Source organism: Calonectris borealis, chromosome 11 (assembly GCF_964195595.1).
Source record: "Calonectris borealis chromosome 11, bCalBor7.hap1.2, whole genome shotgun sequence".
In the NCBI taxonomy this organism is placed as follows: Eukaryota; Metazoa; Chordata; class Aves; order Procellariiformes; family Procellariidae; genus Calonectris; species Calonectris borealis.
The window spans coordinates 2,205,001-2,224,543 of NC_134322.1; the positions used below are offsets into that span (position 1 = coordinate 2,205,001).

The 19,543-nt window shown below is 36.5% G+C and overlaps 1 protein-coding gene across 1 annotated transcript in view; it reads right to left on the bottom strand.

Moving 5' to 3' along the window:
- Window positions 1-19,526, bottom strand: part of IQCH (IQ motif containing H) — a 72,725-nt gene extending 53,199 nt beyond the window's left edge. The window contains exons 1-8 of the mRNA XM_075159722.1: window positions 19,341-19,526; window positions 18,551-18,673; window positions 18,095-18,192; window positions 17,647-17,761; window positions 13,011-13,133; window positions 2,425-2,536; window positions 1,531-1,659; window positions 366-580 (exon numbers count right to left, since the gene is read on the bottom strand). Coding sequence (XP_075015823.1) covers window positions 366-580; window positions 1,531-1,659; window positions 2,425-2,536; window positions 13,011-13,133; window positions 17,647-17,761; window positions 18,095-18,192; window positions 18,551-18,673; window positions 19,341-19,445 — 1,020 coding nt within the window. The 5' untranslated portion in view covers window positions 19,446-19,526. The remainder of the gene's footprint in view (window positions 1-365; window positions 581-1,530; window positions 1,660-2,424; window positions 2,537-13,010; window positions 13,134-17,646; window positions 17,762-18,094; window positions 18,193-18,550; window positions 18,674-19,340) is intronic.
- Window positions 19,527-19,543: the final 17 nt, after the last annotated feature.

Here is a 19,543-nt window from a genome sequence, read left to right on the forward strand (position 1 = left end):
GGCCTAGGGAGACTGTGGAGTTGCTATCACTGAAAGTTTTCAGAACAGGTTAGAAAAACATCTGTCTGCAATATTACAGGTACAGGTAATTCTGCCTGGAGGTCCAGATAACCTCGTAACATCCTTTCTAGACTTATTTTCTAAGATTTTGTGAAAAAGCAGACAAGTTTAGGTAGAAGACTTGAGAAAGTAGAAACTGGCAATATACAAAGTATTTCCTACTTATTTCAATGTTTACTATTTACTAGCTTTCGTTCAAACCCTCCTGTACCAATCCAGTGATTTACAGTCAATTCCTAAACTATCTCTGATAAAGACAGTATTAAAAACATGAATAAAAAACTCATTATCCTCAGTCTAAATACCTGTGTCTGAGAGGGAATCTGCAGCTCAGATTCCAACTGTTGAGCTGGATATGTCCACGCCGGCTTTGATTTCCTTGGTGAAACCATGGAGCTGCTGGGTGGAAGTGGTGCAATGTTACCTTTACTAGAGGAATACTTGCCATAAATTGCTTCCTTTGAGTTTGGGAAGGTGATGGTGTCTGTATTCTCAGGGTCCACCCTACTACTAATCTCTCCTGTACCAAAGAAAAAAAAATTGATTGCAGGTTTCATTGTTAAAAGAAGTGCAACAACGGCATCAAATTGATATTCTACCACCTACCATTAGGTACTGTCATGCTCCAGTTTGCTCTCACGTCCAAGCACGTTGCAATTTTCAGGAGTTATCACCAAAAAACATTGAGGAATGCCACTGGATGGCCATAAACCAAATCATGCTATAACAGGCTGCTATTGTGAAGACTGCAATTAGGCTATTGGAAAATGTATCACAGTTTTAATCTATAATGTTTTAAAGTTTGTAATATGCCAGCCAACAGTATACCCAGGATAACAATGTCAAAATATTAGCACTTATACTCCAGGTTATTCCATATATAATTTTAGTTTTCAACCACCCCTTTTCACTAGGAGAACTTTTCAAATTTATGAGATTGCTATTGAGCCCACTGCTCATTTTGCTTACACTCCTTTCCATACTGGTGTCATATGCCATAAGGAGCTGTAGCAACAACAGTTTTGGGTATACTTTGTGATAGATCAGAATCCCATTGCCCGTAGTATATTCACTTATTAGGAATCATTCATTTAATCACACAGATTAATAGAACAGATGTTTGATCGGCTGTTGTAAGTCATGTTAAGTCATGACTTACAGTAACACTGGCTTTACACTAACATCAATGGTCAGATCTTCAGACTCAGGTGCTTAGAATTTCAAACATGCAGGTAAGAACCTACCAGGATTTCACAAATGAGCAGGGACCAAATCCTCACAGGGATGAAGAAATCTGATTCCCATTCAGTTGCATGACACAGGATGCTCATGTATATCTTTATGCACTTAGTATTCTTAAGAATTTGAGTGAGTGCTCATTAGACAGCTGTTTCCTTGTGACATAAAACAAGGGCCTGAAAGTGAAGTTGGAGGTGCAATTGATGGCTGTTATCAATCCTTTGCACTCACCTACAGCTGACTTCTTGGGATGCCTGTGAAATTCATGGAAAGGCGCTGCTTTGGATAGAACAGGACGTGCCTGGAGAGTTATCTTTGTTGCTGGAGGGATAAGCCTTTGTTCAGTTAGGCTCAGAATACCTACAAGAAGATGACAGTACTGAACAATTCATATACATTCCAGCTATGAAAGAAAAAGAATTAGTAACAATAAAGAAAGAATTAAACAAAGGCAGACTCAAGTTCTTCCAATTCCAAATCAAAACTAGAAAAGCAACAGTTTTCTTTTATTGAAAGATTTTTATCTTTCAATATTCAGTTTTTTACCTTGAAGGAAGGTGAACTTTGCCTATAAAAATTGACAAATACATGAAATATATTGTAATGGTGCTGATTCTGAGAAGGAATTATGTGCTTGTACAATGGCAATTTAATACACAGAATGGATGAGAATTAACTCTCGTAAACCACAATGTAATCACATAATCGTGAATATGGACCGATTGCTAAAATAGTCCAAGTGCAGGTCTAGTTAAGATCGAATGATTAAAAACTAGACATTAATCATGACCGTTTATTTTGACCATGTTATTTAGTCATACAAGTATCCTCTATCACACACAATTCTTCTTTCCAGTAGCAACTGAACTCCGTGAATTACAAGATAACTGACTCAGGGGGGATGATGCTCAACGTAACATATGCTGTGTCCTAAGTTAGCTACCACATGGATGAAGTAGTCCGAAGTTGATCTCTACCCTTTGCAACATTTGAGATCACAATTCTTACAAGTTTTGAGGTGCCAGAAAATTTGATTACCAGATATCTGCTGCAAACAGCAAACGCCACTGCTTATGTAGCATACATCTGGTGGCAACAGTACCTAGGTGGGCTTCTGAGACTCACCTTTCGTTGTATCTTCTTCTAACGGGGGTAAGGGAGAATCTATTTGGTGAGAGGCAGGCAAACCCCAAAGGTTGCTAACTGTATGACCTTTCATGGTCTTCTGACTACACATCTAGGAAGAGACAGAATCTTCTTTTAACAAAGAGAAATCCTGGATTTGCAAAGACACACTTTTCTACTCCCGCAATAATAAATAATAAATATAGTTTCTGCTATGAATAGTTTCATTAGGATTTAATAATGTAACAGTGCAAGCACTGCTTTTACTACTTATGAACATGCTACAGTATTGTCTACTGTCATTACTTTAGTAATTTAAAATAAAGTTAATTAAATCCAACTGATGTCTTGTGACTTCTATGCAAAAAAGCAGTGTACTAGGTAATAAAGGAATCACAAGAAGTTTGCTCAATTTTAATGAGTATAGTGTAAACATAGTATTTCTTGACAGAACAGCCTTTGAATATGTAAAATGCATACACAGGCAAGGTACCAAAAAGAAAAGGAAATACTTTCAAATACGTAAATAAATTTTTGCGGGGAAGAATACCAATGGAATTAAAAATATGTGAAACTAACCACAAATCAGGGAACAGTAAGTATCACAGACTTCTGAAGTTTCAGGGTTCCTCAAGGACAGCAGGGAATGACACAGCCTGATAATGTGATACGGAAACATGTGCCACACTGGCTGTGCTAATGTAGGGATTAAAGCTCCCTTACTTCCCCAATTAACCTGTGCTTGCCTGAAAAAATGGAACCTGCTGGGTCTAAGTGCCAGGAATTCAAGCAGTGACACACGTCACTTTGGGATAGTGATATGATGTGTCTTACTGTTACGCTATTTTCGCACATATAGAGCATTGCACAGGGAAAAGAATATATTGCCACCTTATACTTCAGTATTATAAATACAAAAACTCCGCGTTATCATCTAACAATTTTTTCTCTCTCTAATATGCTAAGTATCTTCAGTTTCTTTCTGACTAGAAATACACACACTATTCCATTTGCAATGTGGATTGTACTCAACTCCTAAAGAAACAGAGCTAGATATTCAGTGGGTTTAAAACATTACAGCACATGCAACTTCAAGGCAAGTAACATCATTGAGATCTCTCACTTGATGATAGTGAGCCACCAGCAGAAGATTATATTGTTTTCTTTTGCCTGGCTGATGCTAGAAAAATGAGACAATGATAAACCTAGAGAGACATGAAAGATTCAACTTAAATAAACTCAAATGTTTTATGAAGCAAAAGGAAAATTTAACACTAGTCTATCAAACTTTACTCTGTCAACAGATTTTTTGGAAATCTAGTCCAGTTTCAGCAACTAAACTACCTAGGGATCGGGTGTGCTCTAATACAAGCTGCTCAGAACTTCCTCTGCAACTGCAAGGTTACAGGTTCTCCAGTAACTTTCATGCTGGGTCCAGGCAATCCAAGGAGGAAGCGACTAAATTTGAACGAAGAGGGTAAATAAGTGCCAGCACGCAGATCCAGCAATATATGATTAATCTTAAGAAGAAGAAAGGTAGTTGGAAGGGCATACTGGGTCTTTGAGCAAACAGGAAAGCCAGCAGGCAGATCAGACAAGGAAAAAGACCTGGGGGCAGCAGGGTTAGGAAAGAACATTGGGACAGGCTGGACAAAGACCCTGGCAGAGAATCAGGCAGATACGTTCTGGAAGCAGTCTCAGAAGATAATCGCAAGGAACAGAAAGACTGGGGCAAGATAAAAATGGGAAAAGTGGAAACTGGGGCAGACTGGGAAAAGGAAGCAAACAGCTTTGTATGCAACAGGGCACATCTCCCTCACAATTTGGAGTGGACCTCAAGATCCCATCTTTAGTCTCATCTTTAGTCAGCAAATAGCTGTGAAGCCCAATTAAAAAAAGTGTCCCATGCTTTTGTGGGTGACAATCTGTTAGCAGTTACTCCATTAGTGTAATGGTTAGAAATTCTTACATTGAATAGAAATGTTTGAACCTTACTGATGAGCTATATGGAAGACAACCTAATGCCATGTGCTGGAAACTTATTTGCTTTTAAAAAATTATTTCATTATGAACGATTAAGTACCTCAAAATAATATTAATACATAAAATCAGAAAGCTAGGAAATATTGATAGATCTGCAAAATGGGAATAATGGCATTTACCTCTTTTATAGAGCACATTGGGACTTCCTGGTTTAAAATACTAGGTTTTAATGACTGATTATCATGCTTGCGCACAGCTTTTAGTACAATAGGATCCAGGCCACGATTGGGATCTTTGAGCGCTGTTGTGTCATAATTAGTGAATAACATCAATCATCAACTTTATAGAAAGGAATAGGCAATTCTAAAGAACTGCTTATAAACCTAATAGGGAAGTGAGATAAATCAAAATAAACTATTATAATTTTTCCTCCCAATTTGTATAATAACACTGTCCACATGAGACATTAGGGAGATAGAAAATATATATGCTTTATCATAATGGAGAATCTTTCAGAGAAATCTTTCAGGCACTCATTTTAGTTGTGGCCATTATGAAGCATTATGCTTTAAGGGATCTAGATGTATGAATCTAGATGTATGAATCTTCATGTCCTTGTGTTCCAAGAAAACAGCAATAAGCATATAACAAAGATTAACTTTATACCAGCTGGCATATAAGTGGCTTGATACTGAGAAAAGGGAATAATAAACCACACTTTTCTACTCACTCTCAGCCCCAGCAGTTTGTTGAGGACACAAAAAAAAAATATATAAAAGGAAAGTAATTTAATTAAACAGTGACTCCTTTTTCAGGGTATTGCTATTGTATCAGTAAAGCAGTACTGATTTTACTTTTGGTCAGCTTTAACCTAGTTTAAATCCCAGGAGTTTTATTATGATAAACAGCACTATGAAATATATGCATTTCATTTGTGTTCATAGCGATGTAATAAGCTACAAAGAAAAGCAATTCAGGTGGAGTGTATAGGTTCAAAAGCAGCCTAGAGGTTTGGGGTTTTTTTGTTTGTTTGGTTGGTTTTTTTAAACCAGAGATAGATATTTAATTCTTCTTTGCTGTATCCTTTAATTTCTATAAAGTCCATGGCAAGTGTCACTTTAAAATAAGGACAGATGCAACTAATGTAATTTACGCTCTCTTTTACACTGCACAGTGCCACTACAATTCACTTCATTACATAGTACAGGCAACATAGTGGAACTATGGAGCTTACCCAAAACAGTCACCTATGAAAATTCCACCCAATCTGTACACCCTTCTTCTATGTTCTTTCAGCATCCTATTTGCTACATTAGCTGCCCTCTGAAAGACTTCAGTGAGGTATCAAAGCAAAATTTGACAAAATGCTTTCATCCTTCAGTTATTTTCACTAAAATTAAGCCAACTCAATTACAACAATAAGACCTTAAAAATAATAAAAATAACATTAAGTACTGCAAGAAAAAGGCTTACTTTTAGCATAATTATATAGTTTTATTACCATTATTGAGTGATTTAACTTAAAAAGATATTTAAAAGATTGCATCTTTTTAAGAGGTTTTCAACAGACTTCCATCTGCTTGTGTCAGCACAATTTAAAACCTTTACTCACACCTGCAGCTTTTATGGCATAAACACAAAACTTAGTGAATTTAATACCATGTATTCCAGAACTGGGAGCTCCTAACTAGCATTTTAATGTTTGTAGTGTAGACAGACCCAAAACAGCATGGAAGCAAAGGATCACACCCTATACAACGCTAACCTGTAGGCACCTTACCTGCTGTCTCTCTGGCAACCGTTACTGCTACGAGGTGATTGGAACCTCAAACATTTTCCTGCATGAATAATGTCTTCTAGCGAAGTTTGTTATGAAGATTATGATTCAGCAAGTATACTTTACTGAAGTCAGCACACAGCCTGCTTCATCATGGGTACTTTTAAAGTAGTTTCATAGGGTTGGAAGGGAGCCCTTAATTTGCAGTGCAGCTAAGGCTTGCTTGCCTGATAATATGCTTGGAGTGTGCTGAAAAACTATTTTTTCATTTCAAGCGCTTCTGAGTGTAATTAACCTGGGACATGAGAAAAACAATTCTATTACCCTTTTTAAAGTGTTTTTCTCCTGTGGATAAACCTCTCCCACTTGATTTTTTTCTTTTTGCTTCATTTTAAATAGGGCACTTCTTGTAACACCACAGGGATTTTCCGATTAGTTCTCCATTTGTTTTCTTTTTACCTAGACAGCAATATTTAACTAGAACAACAACTTTTTAAAAATATGTTTATAAATATGTTTTTCTCCCAGTAAAAGAATAGAGACTAGTATTACATACAGAGAAAAGATGAGTACTATCATGCATCAAAAATAGAGTTTATCAACCAGATAGATGAGGTTTGGTAAGTAAATATCAGAAAGCCACAGAGCTTGATAGTAATGGTAGAAAACATATATAACAAAGTAATCTATCATTTCATGATTATCTTCTCCAAATTGCCATCTACCTTCATATTTTTTATTAAAAAGCTCCTATCAAGATTTGATGTACACAGTTCATAATCCCTACAAAAGGAAGGAAGAAGCATAGCAAAATAGAATCAATGGAACTAAGGTCAGTTTTCAACATGCTCAGGAAATCGGCAGGTAAGAACTTGTAGAAGGCAAGTCTAAGGGAAACTGGAACTCCGCTGAACAGTCTGTTCCACAGATAAAACGTACTACAGAAACAAGGTCAAACTATTCCAGAGATAAAGCAGGATAGGAAGTATAGCAAGTTACCAAAGTTGATAAATCCTATGTTCTTCATTGATCTCAAAAGAAGACAACAGTATACAGAAAACAGAAAAGTGGGCATACTGATGACTGCTTCTTGTTTGCTTAAACAGGCAAGACAAAATGAGATGCAAATAGGAAGAAACTTATGGGTAATAAAAAATGACATCATTAAGTACATTCATGATTATCATTAAAAAAGCTGCTAGTTATGAGTAGAATCAACTGACTTAATTGTAGTGCAAAAGGGAAGAGGTCTAAAGCTACCTTAAAGGCAAAACAGATAAGATAATGCTCAGAGGTTTTCAAACTGGCCGGTCCTGATAAAATACACTCTAGGATACTTAAACAACAGTCTAAAGCAATCTCAGAACTACTGGTGGGACTCTTGTAGAATGGAAAATGTACTAGAATACTGGAAAAGAGCATAGTGCGTATCTTTAGAAAGGGGCAAAGGATGTGTTGAGAAATTCTAGCCCTATTGGTTTAATTACAATTCTTGGAAAACTTTTTAAACAAATAATGAAACAAGCTAATTATAAGCATCTGGAAAGTAACAAATAAATGAGCAACTTGAACCCGTCAAGATCAAATTTGTCAGACCAACCTAATTTTTTTTTCCTACAACAGGTTAGCAAGTGTTGTGAATACGGAAGAAAAAGTAAGTACTACTTCGTGACTTCAGCAAGGCTTTTGAAGCTACCTGATCATGATATCATACAAGCAAGCTAAGAAAGTATGGTTTAGACCAACCTACTTTAAGAGAGGTACAAAGTTGCTTTGATAACTAATTCAGAAAGAATTTCTATGCCAATATGGAAGGATATTGAGAGCCTTCAGTGGGTCTGTCCTATAAGTGGTTACAAAACAACAAAGTCTGCTGTTCACGTGCGAGAAGGAGGTAAGTTTTGAGCAATGGGAGAAAATCAGTTCAGATTGTAAAAAACTCAAATGGAGTAAAGGCAGAGGTGGCTAAGTGATTTTCACTCTTTGCTCTCAATCACAGAATCACAGAAATAATAGAAATGTTGGTTAGAAGGGCTGTAGGACCTGTAGGACAGGTCCTGTAGGACATCAAGTCCAATTTTGAGTCTACTACCCACAATAGATCTGGTTTTGTCTAGATGAGACTTACTGTAGGATTTAATTGTATTTTATACTTTCACAGCCTTACAGTCTAAACGGATGTATTTTTCCTTTGTTGATTTACACCCTGAGCAGCAAAGCAAGGAAGCAATATCAAAGAATTGTTTCACTCACACTTCCATCATCTATCAGTTTCTATTGGGAAAAAGAATCTCGTTCTTACAATCAAGCCAAATAATCTTAGTAATAAATAGTAAATAAAGAAAGTGTTTAACTCTGGTTTCAAATAACCTTATTTTGGTCCTCCAGTCTAAGAACCAGGACGTGGAATTCAATGCAGAAATACTGAATGCTAAGTAAAGGCCAAATTCTTGCCAGTGTCAGTGGAACTGTTCTAAAGTCAGATGAGTCAAATTTGTAACAGTCTCTATGAGAGATTTAAAACATAAACAATTTTTATGACTGGTTGTCTTTTTATTCAAGAAGATTTCTGAGTAGGAAAATTGTATAGAAAATTAAAATTTGTCCTTCTCATTCCAATTTACATAGTCCAGCTTTTTATCTACCTAATGATTAATACACTTTCCCTTTGATGCAATACTAAGATATTCATACATATTATTTCCCTCAAGTTTTGTTTATCTACAGAAAATGAAGTCCAATTTAAATGGAAAGCCCAATGTAGAACCTTCAATATGGAGCAACTAGGCATCTTCACCAACAGGTCTCATATGTTATTCTTACCTACTTTAAGCTCTTAAAGTAACCAGAGATGGCTCTGAACTGTCAATTTTCGAGGTTCTTGGAAAAATCAAGCTTTGCTCCTTTGACGGCCTGCCGCTAGCTCTCCCAGAAATTTACCTCTATCAAAATTCTGCCATAACAGGTGCAAGAAAGAATAGATGGAGAACTTTGGCAAATCCCACATCTGCTTTTTGAAAAAGGAACAGAAGCAGCACAGAAGGAAGTAAGAAAGATAATTGTTGGCTTGAACTACAATACATTTTACTTGTGGGCAAAGGGCCAGCTTGCGTGAGGCAGACTATGCAGGACCAACTTATTGGAATTCAGGGGTGGGCCTCCATTCTTGTCCGGAGACAGCTGTAAACCAGCAGCCCATAGCATCACAATCAGGCACTGAGTTTTGTCAAGGAATGCCGATATGTACAGAAACAGCTTCAGCAGCTTCGGCTGCACCCCTACCTAGCAAAATGACAGTCAATCTCCAATTCCAGATGACAAGAACTGGATAAAAACTTAAAACAAATGGTGACCTTTCAAAAGATTAATTTGTTTACCAACAAAATGTTCTACGTTTGTCATCTGAGATGGGAGTGACCTTCACATTCCCATTTCTAGGTTGAAAGGATGCTGACTATAGTCATCTGTTAAGTTAACTCTATCTCACCAATTATTTCCTTTTTATTTTTAGTGACAAAAAGATTTTATTAATTCACTGTGCTGGTTATTATGATTACATACCATAATACAAATACAACAAGCTTATTTTGAATTACTGCAGCGCAACATCGATTTGTTTAAGTCTCATTCTGCTACCACTGCCAAATTACGCTTTGACTGTAATTATAGCCATATGCATAAGTTTAAAACACAATCAGGTTTTGAGGACCAAAAGACCTGTTTTTCTTCTACAACTTCTTCTAGTCACTTGAAATGAAAATAATTGCCCTGTTTTGCCTTACTTTATAATTTTGGAAATGAATAGACTTTCGGTGATAAGCATTAGTGATTAGCATGATGCAAATACTGAATAAAGAATGAATAACTGAGGATATGACTAGAATGGTTGTGCTCAAATAAGTTAGCTTAAAAAAAAACCCCAACACAACACAGAATCACTGCCATCACCATTAGAGCCACACTATATAAGATGCAACTCATAAAGGCTAGAAATCATCACCATATTAAATTCTACCTCATGAATAAATTAAAAGGTTCCAAGTTTACAGTATAATATACATTTATAAGAAAACAAGGACCAAAAAGTGCCAGTATAATTCTATAAAAGAACAGCAGCCCTATGAAAATGAAAGGTATAGTTGTGAATCTTTTCTACTCTTGCAGCAGTTCGTCAGAATTATTTTTGCTGCAATTCAGATTACTATTTGTTTTGCTAGATATTCCATGGGAAATATACATATTTAATAATTATCTACTCATCATTTTTCATTTGTTATCCAGATATAGGCTACAAAATAAAGTGATGCCCAGTCTGCCCATGGTGTTTCAAACAGAATTACAGTCCTCATTTTAAGATAACTACAGAACTTTACGGGGATGAAGCATTAGTGCTTATCAGACCCCAAAAAGTACAAAAGGGCAACAGTTAATTGTTCTTAGTTTCCGTCATAAAATCCAGCGTCAGCAATTTTACAATACCAAAAGAGCAAGAAAAGAAGACATTTTTCATGAAACAATGAGATCCTTACTAATAATTTTTCAAACTACTCAAATGGCAGGATAATAAAAAGTCCGTGTAGATTTGTGCTTGACCTATCTAGTCACCTCAAAACCAGTGTGTTTTTAATCTCATCACATTTTTAAATGCTCAGGTCTCCTTGAAAATTCAGATGCTGACAACTCTTGGAAAAAACCTGAGTGCAGTTAACCAAGCAATTAGTTTTTAATTTACTTCAATGAGAGTACTTCTGCCACTGATTTTTTTGGGAGATAATCTTTGAACTTATGTACATATGTAGGGCATGTACATGGGTATATGTGTGTGCATGCCCGCATGTGTGCGTACAAATATTGCCCTCTAATGGCTGATTAGTAAAAATAGGGTAGGTAGCACCTAACTTAATTCTTGAGGCTACTTTAATTGATATTTTTTTCAAAACTAAAGACCATATAATTTTAGACCTGCATCTACACATCAGTTTATTTTAGTTACTATTGGTGATCTCTAACTATCATTCCTCTAAGTGCTAGTATAAATCACATTTAACAAAAATGTCTTAATTCACAATCTCAGTAGTGGATTTTGCAAATCTAATTGCAAAATTTTACCCCCAGTGAAGCTAGAACATTTCAAAACACAGATTGTGTCATGGGATTCGAAAACTTCTAAAAAGCTTCAGTAAAAGCTGTAGAATAAATTAGAGATAGGAAATACCTACTTGTTTTTTCAGCCCATCTCCCTGTCATAAACAGTTCCTTAGCAACTGTAAATATGTATCAGAGAGCTTGACTAATTTTCACTAAATGTTTGTAATTTAAGTTTTCTCTGATCAGTCTATGTTTCAGTGAGAGTGGTAAAACACATGGCTCTCTGCAGTAGTATAATATTCCTCTCTGTGAGTGTTTTAGAGTGGTTCTAAAAAGCTATTAGCCATGATGCTTTTTTCTAATTAACTCTATATCACAGGGTTAGACAAATCACCTCTTAGTCTGGGCAACAGCTTTCAAAAATCATTTTTTATAAGTGGCAGCTTACAGCTGTGCCATTCACAGATTCTGTTTATGCTGTTTAAAACCAAATACCCTAGAATGTCTCTTATAGCACTGGGCTTGCCGCATAATGCTTCTATTACATAAATTAAATTGTAGAAGAGCATCCTTGTGTGAGACCATTGGGCATATTCTGTCATGTGGACCACAGTGCTGTGCTAAATTTGTGAACATAATTGATCTTTGGAGGGATGTCTGTGCCTATTAAATTTTTTTAAAAGCATACTTTGCAGAAAATGTCATCTTCATGTTCATTTGTTTATTTAAGAGGAGCAGCGGTTACAGAACACAAATTTGGAAGAATCAAAACTTAATCTTACACAACTTGAATATTCTCAGACCAGAAAGAATTGAGAAGGGCGATTTGATGGATTCTAGTCAGGGTACTCTTAGGAGAGCCTTGTGGAAGTGCTCAGTCTCAGCTTTGGCAGATAATTGTTTTGTACTAAGGGAAACAGCTTGACTAGAGATAAAAGAAAGGCTGTGCTGCAGAATACCTTGTAGCTTGACAGTGAGGACACTTGGGATCTACAAGGCATGGAAATATCTCCATATAGAAAGGAAGGATCTGAATCTGTCCCTCACATTCCAAAGTGAACACTCTCAGCATGGAGAAGTAGAACTTGACATTCCCTCCCAAACCGTGTCAGAAAAATAAGATGTAAACAACACCTAAATTCATGTAGTCACTCTAGGATTTTGATTCTCTTTCAGTATAACCCCTATTTTTTTGATAGAGTGACACTAATTTCTGGTCAGTGTCAGCATTGCTTTTTTAAAAAAAGTCAATTAAAAAGAGCATCAAAACAAAGTACAAGCATTTTTCACTCATTCCTAACGATCCTGTTATCTTTTGAAAACAGAATGTATTCTTGTCTTTTTAAGAAATGGCCATAGAATGAACAACTGAAAGCCCATTCTTGTCAGCAAAACCCCTTTTACTTCTTCCTTGATCTTTGAGTCACATCCTAAACTCCACAAGCCCCGCTTTGCTTATCTTCACACCCTGATTTTACTGAGATTATTTACTTATATGCACATTCCCACGTATACTTATACTTTTGTGGGACTGGGGTCTTGCTACCTAAACCTGTTATGCTACAGGTTTGTTTTCCCCAGTATTGTCACTCAATATGTTTTGATTGTTATATATCAATGTCAAAAAGGAGGAAATTATGAGGTACTTGATCTTTTTTATTTAGGTCTGATATGTACTAACATTGATAGTGAAAAGTAATGCATATAATAAGCCCATAAGATAATATAAATTACTTACAGGAGCAGATTTTTTCTTAGTTATAAGTGGCAGCCTGGTCTCGTAGTTCTGTTGTTTTAAGACATCTTTATTATTGATGTTCTCTGGATCAAGCATAATTTTCATATCCATTTCCAGCTGCTGCTGAAATATATAATATGCATAGTCTTAAAATAACTGCACTAGGACAGAAGTGTTTATAAACAGGAATTAGCTAACGTATTCATAAACTTGCAAAATTATGAAAAAAATTCCTGTTATTTGAGTGTCCACACAGAACTGGGCAAACAATGAAAAAGTGCCTTTTGATTAGATGGATGACTTAGCAAGGCATACAACTACTATTCACATATATATTTTGCCAAAATTTGGTCTATTAATTTCATTACAAGCTCTGAAATTTGCAAATTTGTGCACCTTTGAGTTAAACTTTGAGTAGAAAGGACAATCAGGTTTGACTCACTTGATTAACATAGGTAATTTGTGAATTCCATTTACCTGTGTTATAACAAATGTTTTACACACACCGTATCTATTGGGAGGGTCTTACATGTGCATTCTTCCCACAGATGATAATAAGAGTCCAATCTACCTTGACCATGTTTGCCAGAGACTTTAATTCAGGAATCATTGACCTGATGGAACAGAACAGCTTCTTTGGATCGATTATGGCCCATTGACTCAATACAGATAGAGCACTTGCTTTTAAGTAAATGAGGAAATAAAAAATCCTTACAGTAATAAGAATTAAAACATAGTGGTTTCTTAATGTACAGTGTTATCTGCATGGAATGGATTAAACTGTTTTGCTAATAGAAATTATTATGATTTAAATCCCAATGGACAGAAAAAGATTTTTAAAGTTTCTTCTTGTTATACGTAGTATCTAAAGCACATACATTTTCTATAAAAGCCAGAAGTGATGCCATATATTTTTACTGGCGTAGAAGTTTCTTAAGTTGAAAACATTTTGGTTCATCTTAATGTACGTGCTTTAGTTTATACTTGGATCTGTATCAAGTGTAGTAGTATCTCCCAATACTTTTATTGCAATAACTAATTGCTAACTAGCCTCTGCACCCAACAGGATTTATTTACCAACCAATGCTGAATAAGGAAGAATCTTCAAATGGCAGAAACTAATGTATCACCAGAGAAGTCAACAGAGCTAAGGTAAGAGGAGCTGGGGGCCTGGCAGCGTATGCGCTTAATTCCCATTACATGGATACCGGAATACAAAAAGCTGCCTTACATAGTAAGATCCAACTAAATATATTTATACACAAGAACTCTCTGCTGATACTTCTATCGCATAAATGTAAAAATAAATCTATGAGAATTCTATTTTTTGACAAACAAAATATGATATAAAAAGTCTAAGAATCATTAGAGGTCTATTTGAACTATTAAACAATTGTATTACTTTGCGAAAGCACTAAAAATGGTTTAATTTATTTATCTGCACAGTATATTTTCTTCTTTTGATAGTAATTACAAGCAGATGTATCAATGAGACACTCATTTAGATTTGGGTTTGTAAGAACAAAAGTTATTATCCAAACCAATTACTCTTTTACCCACATGGCTGCACAGAGACAGAAAGTTCAATTTTCACCTCATCAGTGATTTTGTGGTATTTATTTTATTACTATAACACACCACTGTACAGAAAAGAAACTGCTTGTGCTATTAAACAAGAATTGGGGGAAAATTGAGTACCTTCTCAATTAAAATGGGAGATGATTCACAATGCAGACTCCCCACTCAGGTTGACAGTGAAATGATCAATGCTGGAGTGGCGGATTCCACTCAGGATAAGAAGAATTGAAATGCTTAATAAAAAAATCTGACAAAAGTTTCTTTGTCAGCTTAGATGTATGGCAAGTGACAATTCTACATATGCACGAGCTGGTGTAGATGGTATCATAGGTCTCTTCCATCTACATTATCCATCCATCTGTATTATCCGAAGTCTAAAATTTAAGCTATCTTGAACCATCTTGATGCAGAACAAGATGATGATGAGAATAGCAGGGCAAATAGTGCATTATTACTAATACAACGCTCAAGGAGAATGAGAATTATTGTGCTCAATTATTAACATGGAGTATACTGGAGCATACAGACCAGGTTGACATGTTCAGTACAGTTACATGGTTCAAATCTTCTTCTACTTCAACACAAGAGTCATTTCAGAGTCGAGGGCGTTTTTATCATGTAGTAAGCCAACAAATCTGATTCACTAGGTAATTCTGTTTTGCAGATGCATGTGATGCATGGTTTCTAACAGAGTCCAATTCCTTTATGAATGGACTACATTATATTAACCTTTGAAACAATCTGTATTATTGGTAACTAAACCACTTTTCATGTCTAGCTATTTATGTTATTTGCATATTCTAGAGCCCCCTAGAAACATCTTTTCATTTACATCTTTAACTCTATTAATGATGAGAGAATATTACCTTCTACTGTGTATTCAGAACGTCACAGAAAGTATCAACTTTTAGAAAAAAACAAACGAAAAAACCCCCCAAAAAAGCTACACAAGCATCAGTTCAGGTGTTTTCAATTAAGCATGTTTTAAAAAAAGAATTGAACTTATGCACCTACCAGTTATGGATAACAATATCTTTTTCAGCCATTGCTATACAGAGGTGTTACAATTACTGCATGAAGACGACACCTCTTTATGGTTCAAGTTTTATTAGAAGAAGAAATCCAATTACAATGCATAATGGGGAGGAGCGGGAACGGGACAGTGCTTCACAATTCCCCCTATGAACTAGATTTGCAGAGTCTTATCCAGCTGCTGATATGACTCAGAAATACTGTACATGTGAGTAAACAATAATTTTAAGCCTATTCTGACACCTGTGGGCAAGCTATTTCCCATATGACAAGTATTCCAGCAATGCATATGTGAAAATAGCATCTGTGCTTATTTGACTCCAACCTTGTTTCATCCTAACTACTACAAACACAACTTATGCTCCATTTCTACTCTTGCACAGCGTACTATGGACTGCAAAGCACGAAAATATTACTTGCGTGAATTATTAATTTCTCTCAGAACCACTACGAGTTGAAACGCTGGTTTCTTCAAGCCTACGCACGTGGAAATGCTATCTGCGAACACAAAACTATTCAGTTCACTAATATTTCCTTTGAGTGCAAAGGAATTTTGAAAAACACCAAAGTATGCTTAGAAAAACCAAAACTGTTTATAGCTACAAGTAAGGAAGAGACAGGAAGTAAGGAATTGTAGGTGATAATTTCCCAGCTGGATTTCACAACTATTTAATAATAAAAGCTTTTTATGTTGGCATGCTGGGCATGTAGAACAGCTGGCAAAACAGCACTGTTTGTCATTTTCTTTATAATGCGAAATTAGGGCTAGCTTGTGTGTCACTGGATATGCATTTCTAAGCAGATGCCATAGATATCAGAAATGAAAAGACAAAGAGAAAATCAAGGCAGGACAGAGCATGTGCTCCACTGTAAATTAAGCTCATTGGTGCACATGAAGAGTTGAAAGACCATAGATAATACAGAGTTTACAGAGTAGCTGAACTCTGATATTTTTTTTTTCCTCACAAAATAGGACAGGGTTGGAATACTGGCTGAAAAAAAAAATCAGAGATCTCATTGCACCTTATCCATCATTTCAAGAGTAAGTAATATTTTAATATTTCTTTATATGGGGGTTTCTTTTACAAAGATAATCAGCAGTGTAAGTGTTAGGCTGCTCATTCTGGTTATACCATTTCAAGTAGCTTCAATCCTTAGCTTCTGGTAACAGTCTTAGAACTACAGAGAACCTCTTCTTAAGGTTCTCTCTCACTCAAAACTCCCTTGAATTTAAACAGTAATAACCCAAAATTGTGACAATGGGTATTTTTCAATTCAACTAATTAACTTTTTTTTTTAAATATGTTTGAGGAAACCACCTTGAACTCACCAGTCAAAATTCACAGCTTTGAATAAAAAAGCAAAAATACTTCAGATACAAACATTTTAAGGCGTCTTTAAATGATTTTACAAGGATTTCATTTATAGAGACAGCAAAAAAAAAATCAGATTTCAAGGAGAAATCTTATATTTATCATAGAGGTGACTACCCTATACATGAACAGAAGTCTTTCCCGCAATTTGCCATATCTTTTATGCAGAAACAAAAAAAGAACCACTTTCAGCCTCAAACACCACAAACATTTATATCTGTACTTATGCTATTCCAAGATATAGTTCCATTTATTTTAGTCAGGTTACTTGCAGAATCACAGTTAAGCCTATGGTATTTGCAGGACTGGGACCTAAAAGCTGAACAAACACTTGGTTTCAGAACTCTTTAACAATATACTTGTGGAGGGAAAAAAATAAAGAATGGAAGGCTTGTGGATGCACCCATGATGATACTGAAGTCCTTCCTAACTTAGATTTTATCTGGACTGTGAGGCTGGGAGAAGGCTCCTATTTCTCAGCCCGCACATTCTACTGAGAATTTTTTAACACATTCAGTCATAGATGGTATATTATCAGAAACTGAATCCATGTGGAGTCAGAACATCACATTATGGGATCAACTGGTAACCTACAAGACACCAGTCTCATTTAATGGGGTCTCTGGCAGAATAAGTAATATGTTATTTCAGACCTGTGAACTTTGAGAAACGCGTAGTGCTGATTTGCTGTATGCCTGGACAGTCACTGGCTCAACAGGTACTCGTGGTAAAATAAGCTGTTTCTGAGAAGCACCAAAATGAAGGCCCCTAATTTAGAAAGAAACAAAATTAAAAATTACTTTGATTTTACCTATTAAACCCATACTGCTTCCATCTGGTTCAATCTGAAAGACTATATTTTTATTTAAATTTGCATTTAGTGAAAAAAATCACAGGAGTTAGCAAAAGGTTGCTGTAGCTACTTAGATCTGCATTTACTTTTGTATGGTTTTTTAACTTAAAATAAAACCAAAATAGCAAATGACCAAAATAACTAAATCGGGGCCAATACTCACATTTGCTTTACGGGATTCTGATACCACAGTTTTTCTGTCTTGCTGCTTGCATTTGTCTCTGCAATAAAACAGCAGTTTTACTTACCATTTAGGGGGCTCTTTTGAATGTACTTCTTTATTATCAGTAGAAGAAATAGTTAACACTTCTCTGTTTATAGCATTTAAATAATTTTCAGCATGTTTCTGTTAGAGGGAAAAAATAATGTTTAGACTATTACACAGGTATGAGGGATATTAAATTTATTTAACTCATTAATTTAGCAATCCAAATCTTCACTTGACTGAAAAGTTGATAGGCTTTGTGCTTCTGTTGGACTAAATCTGATTTTGGCTAATGGTATGAGGCACAAGATCAGCTAATTCTGACAACCTAAAAGAGGAAGCCATCATTTGAACTGTAACGGCTGATGAATCCCATCATTTGCTAATCAGAAAGGGATCTTGCAGGATGACAAATACATGGCCCCATGTACTGTAAGTGAATTACTGACAGAGATCTCAAAAACTGAATCATCTTCTGGATCTGCTCCATTTTACTTACTCTCAGGCCAAGTTCAGTTCTTTCAATTGCTGTTTCGAGGTTGCTAGTATCCACAGCTTTTACATTTCCTTTCAAGTTGGTATTTTTCACTTTAACTTTAAGGTTGTGAAGGTCGTCTTGAACCTAAAAAGCAAGTAATGATAAAAATCATACACATAACCAAAACCCATGAGATTATGTAGCAGAATTGAATCCAAATTAAATGCTTCCTAAATACAGGAAAGAAATACATGCAACTTCCCATACTTCTGTATTTTTATAAATAAGAGAATACAAAGTTAATAACTTTAAAGCCATTGATTGTAGACAACCTGAAAAAAAGTTACTTTTAAAACAAATGTCACAAAGCAAATAACTTCAGGACTGAGGTCCTTTGCCAAGAAATGGTGCTTCCTTACACATTTCAAACATCTCTTTTGGCACAGGTGGCTTAACTATGCAGGAATCTCAAAACTGTTAACGAGGGACTGAAAAGCAGAGGCAGCCTACGAGGAGATGTCAGCCCGTGTCAAAAAAGTATATTTACGCTGCGTTAACCAAAAAGTTCAAGGTTTCAGTACGCTAAGACTCACAACGTTTACAAAGCTCGAGCCCTTATCCAAAATTCACGGGCGACGCCGCAGCCGCTCCCTCCTCACGCAGGGGCTGAGGGAACTCAGCAGCAGGCCGCGCCGCCCGCGCCTCAGCCGAGGTTTGAGGCGGCCTCCCCAGGAGAGAAGGGGTCTCGCGGGGGCTGGTCGCCACGGCTGCCGGGAAGGACGGGGCCGGCTCGGGCGCAGCCTGGACCCACCTGCACCAGGATGGCTCCCGCCTCCTGCCCCGGCTCCACGAAGCCGGCCATGGCGGCTGCCTCCCTCGCCCCTAGCAACGGGACGCGCTGGCCGGACCGCACCATCCGCCTCGCCGCGGGGGGGAAACGCACGTCAAACGGGTGCCGAGCCCGCTCTCCGGCTCCCCCCTCCCTGAAAGGGCTCGCCCACTCACCGCCTCCCC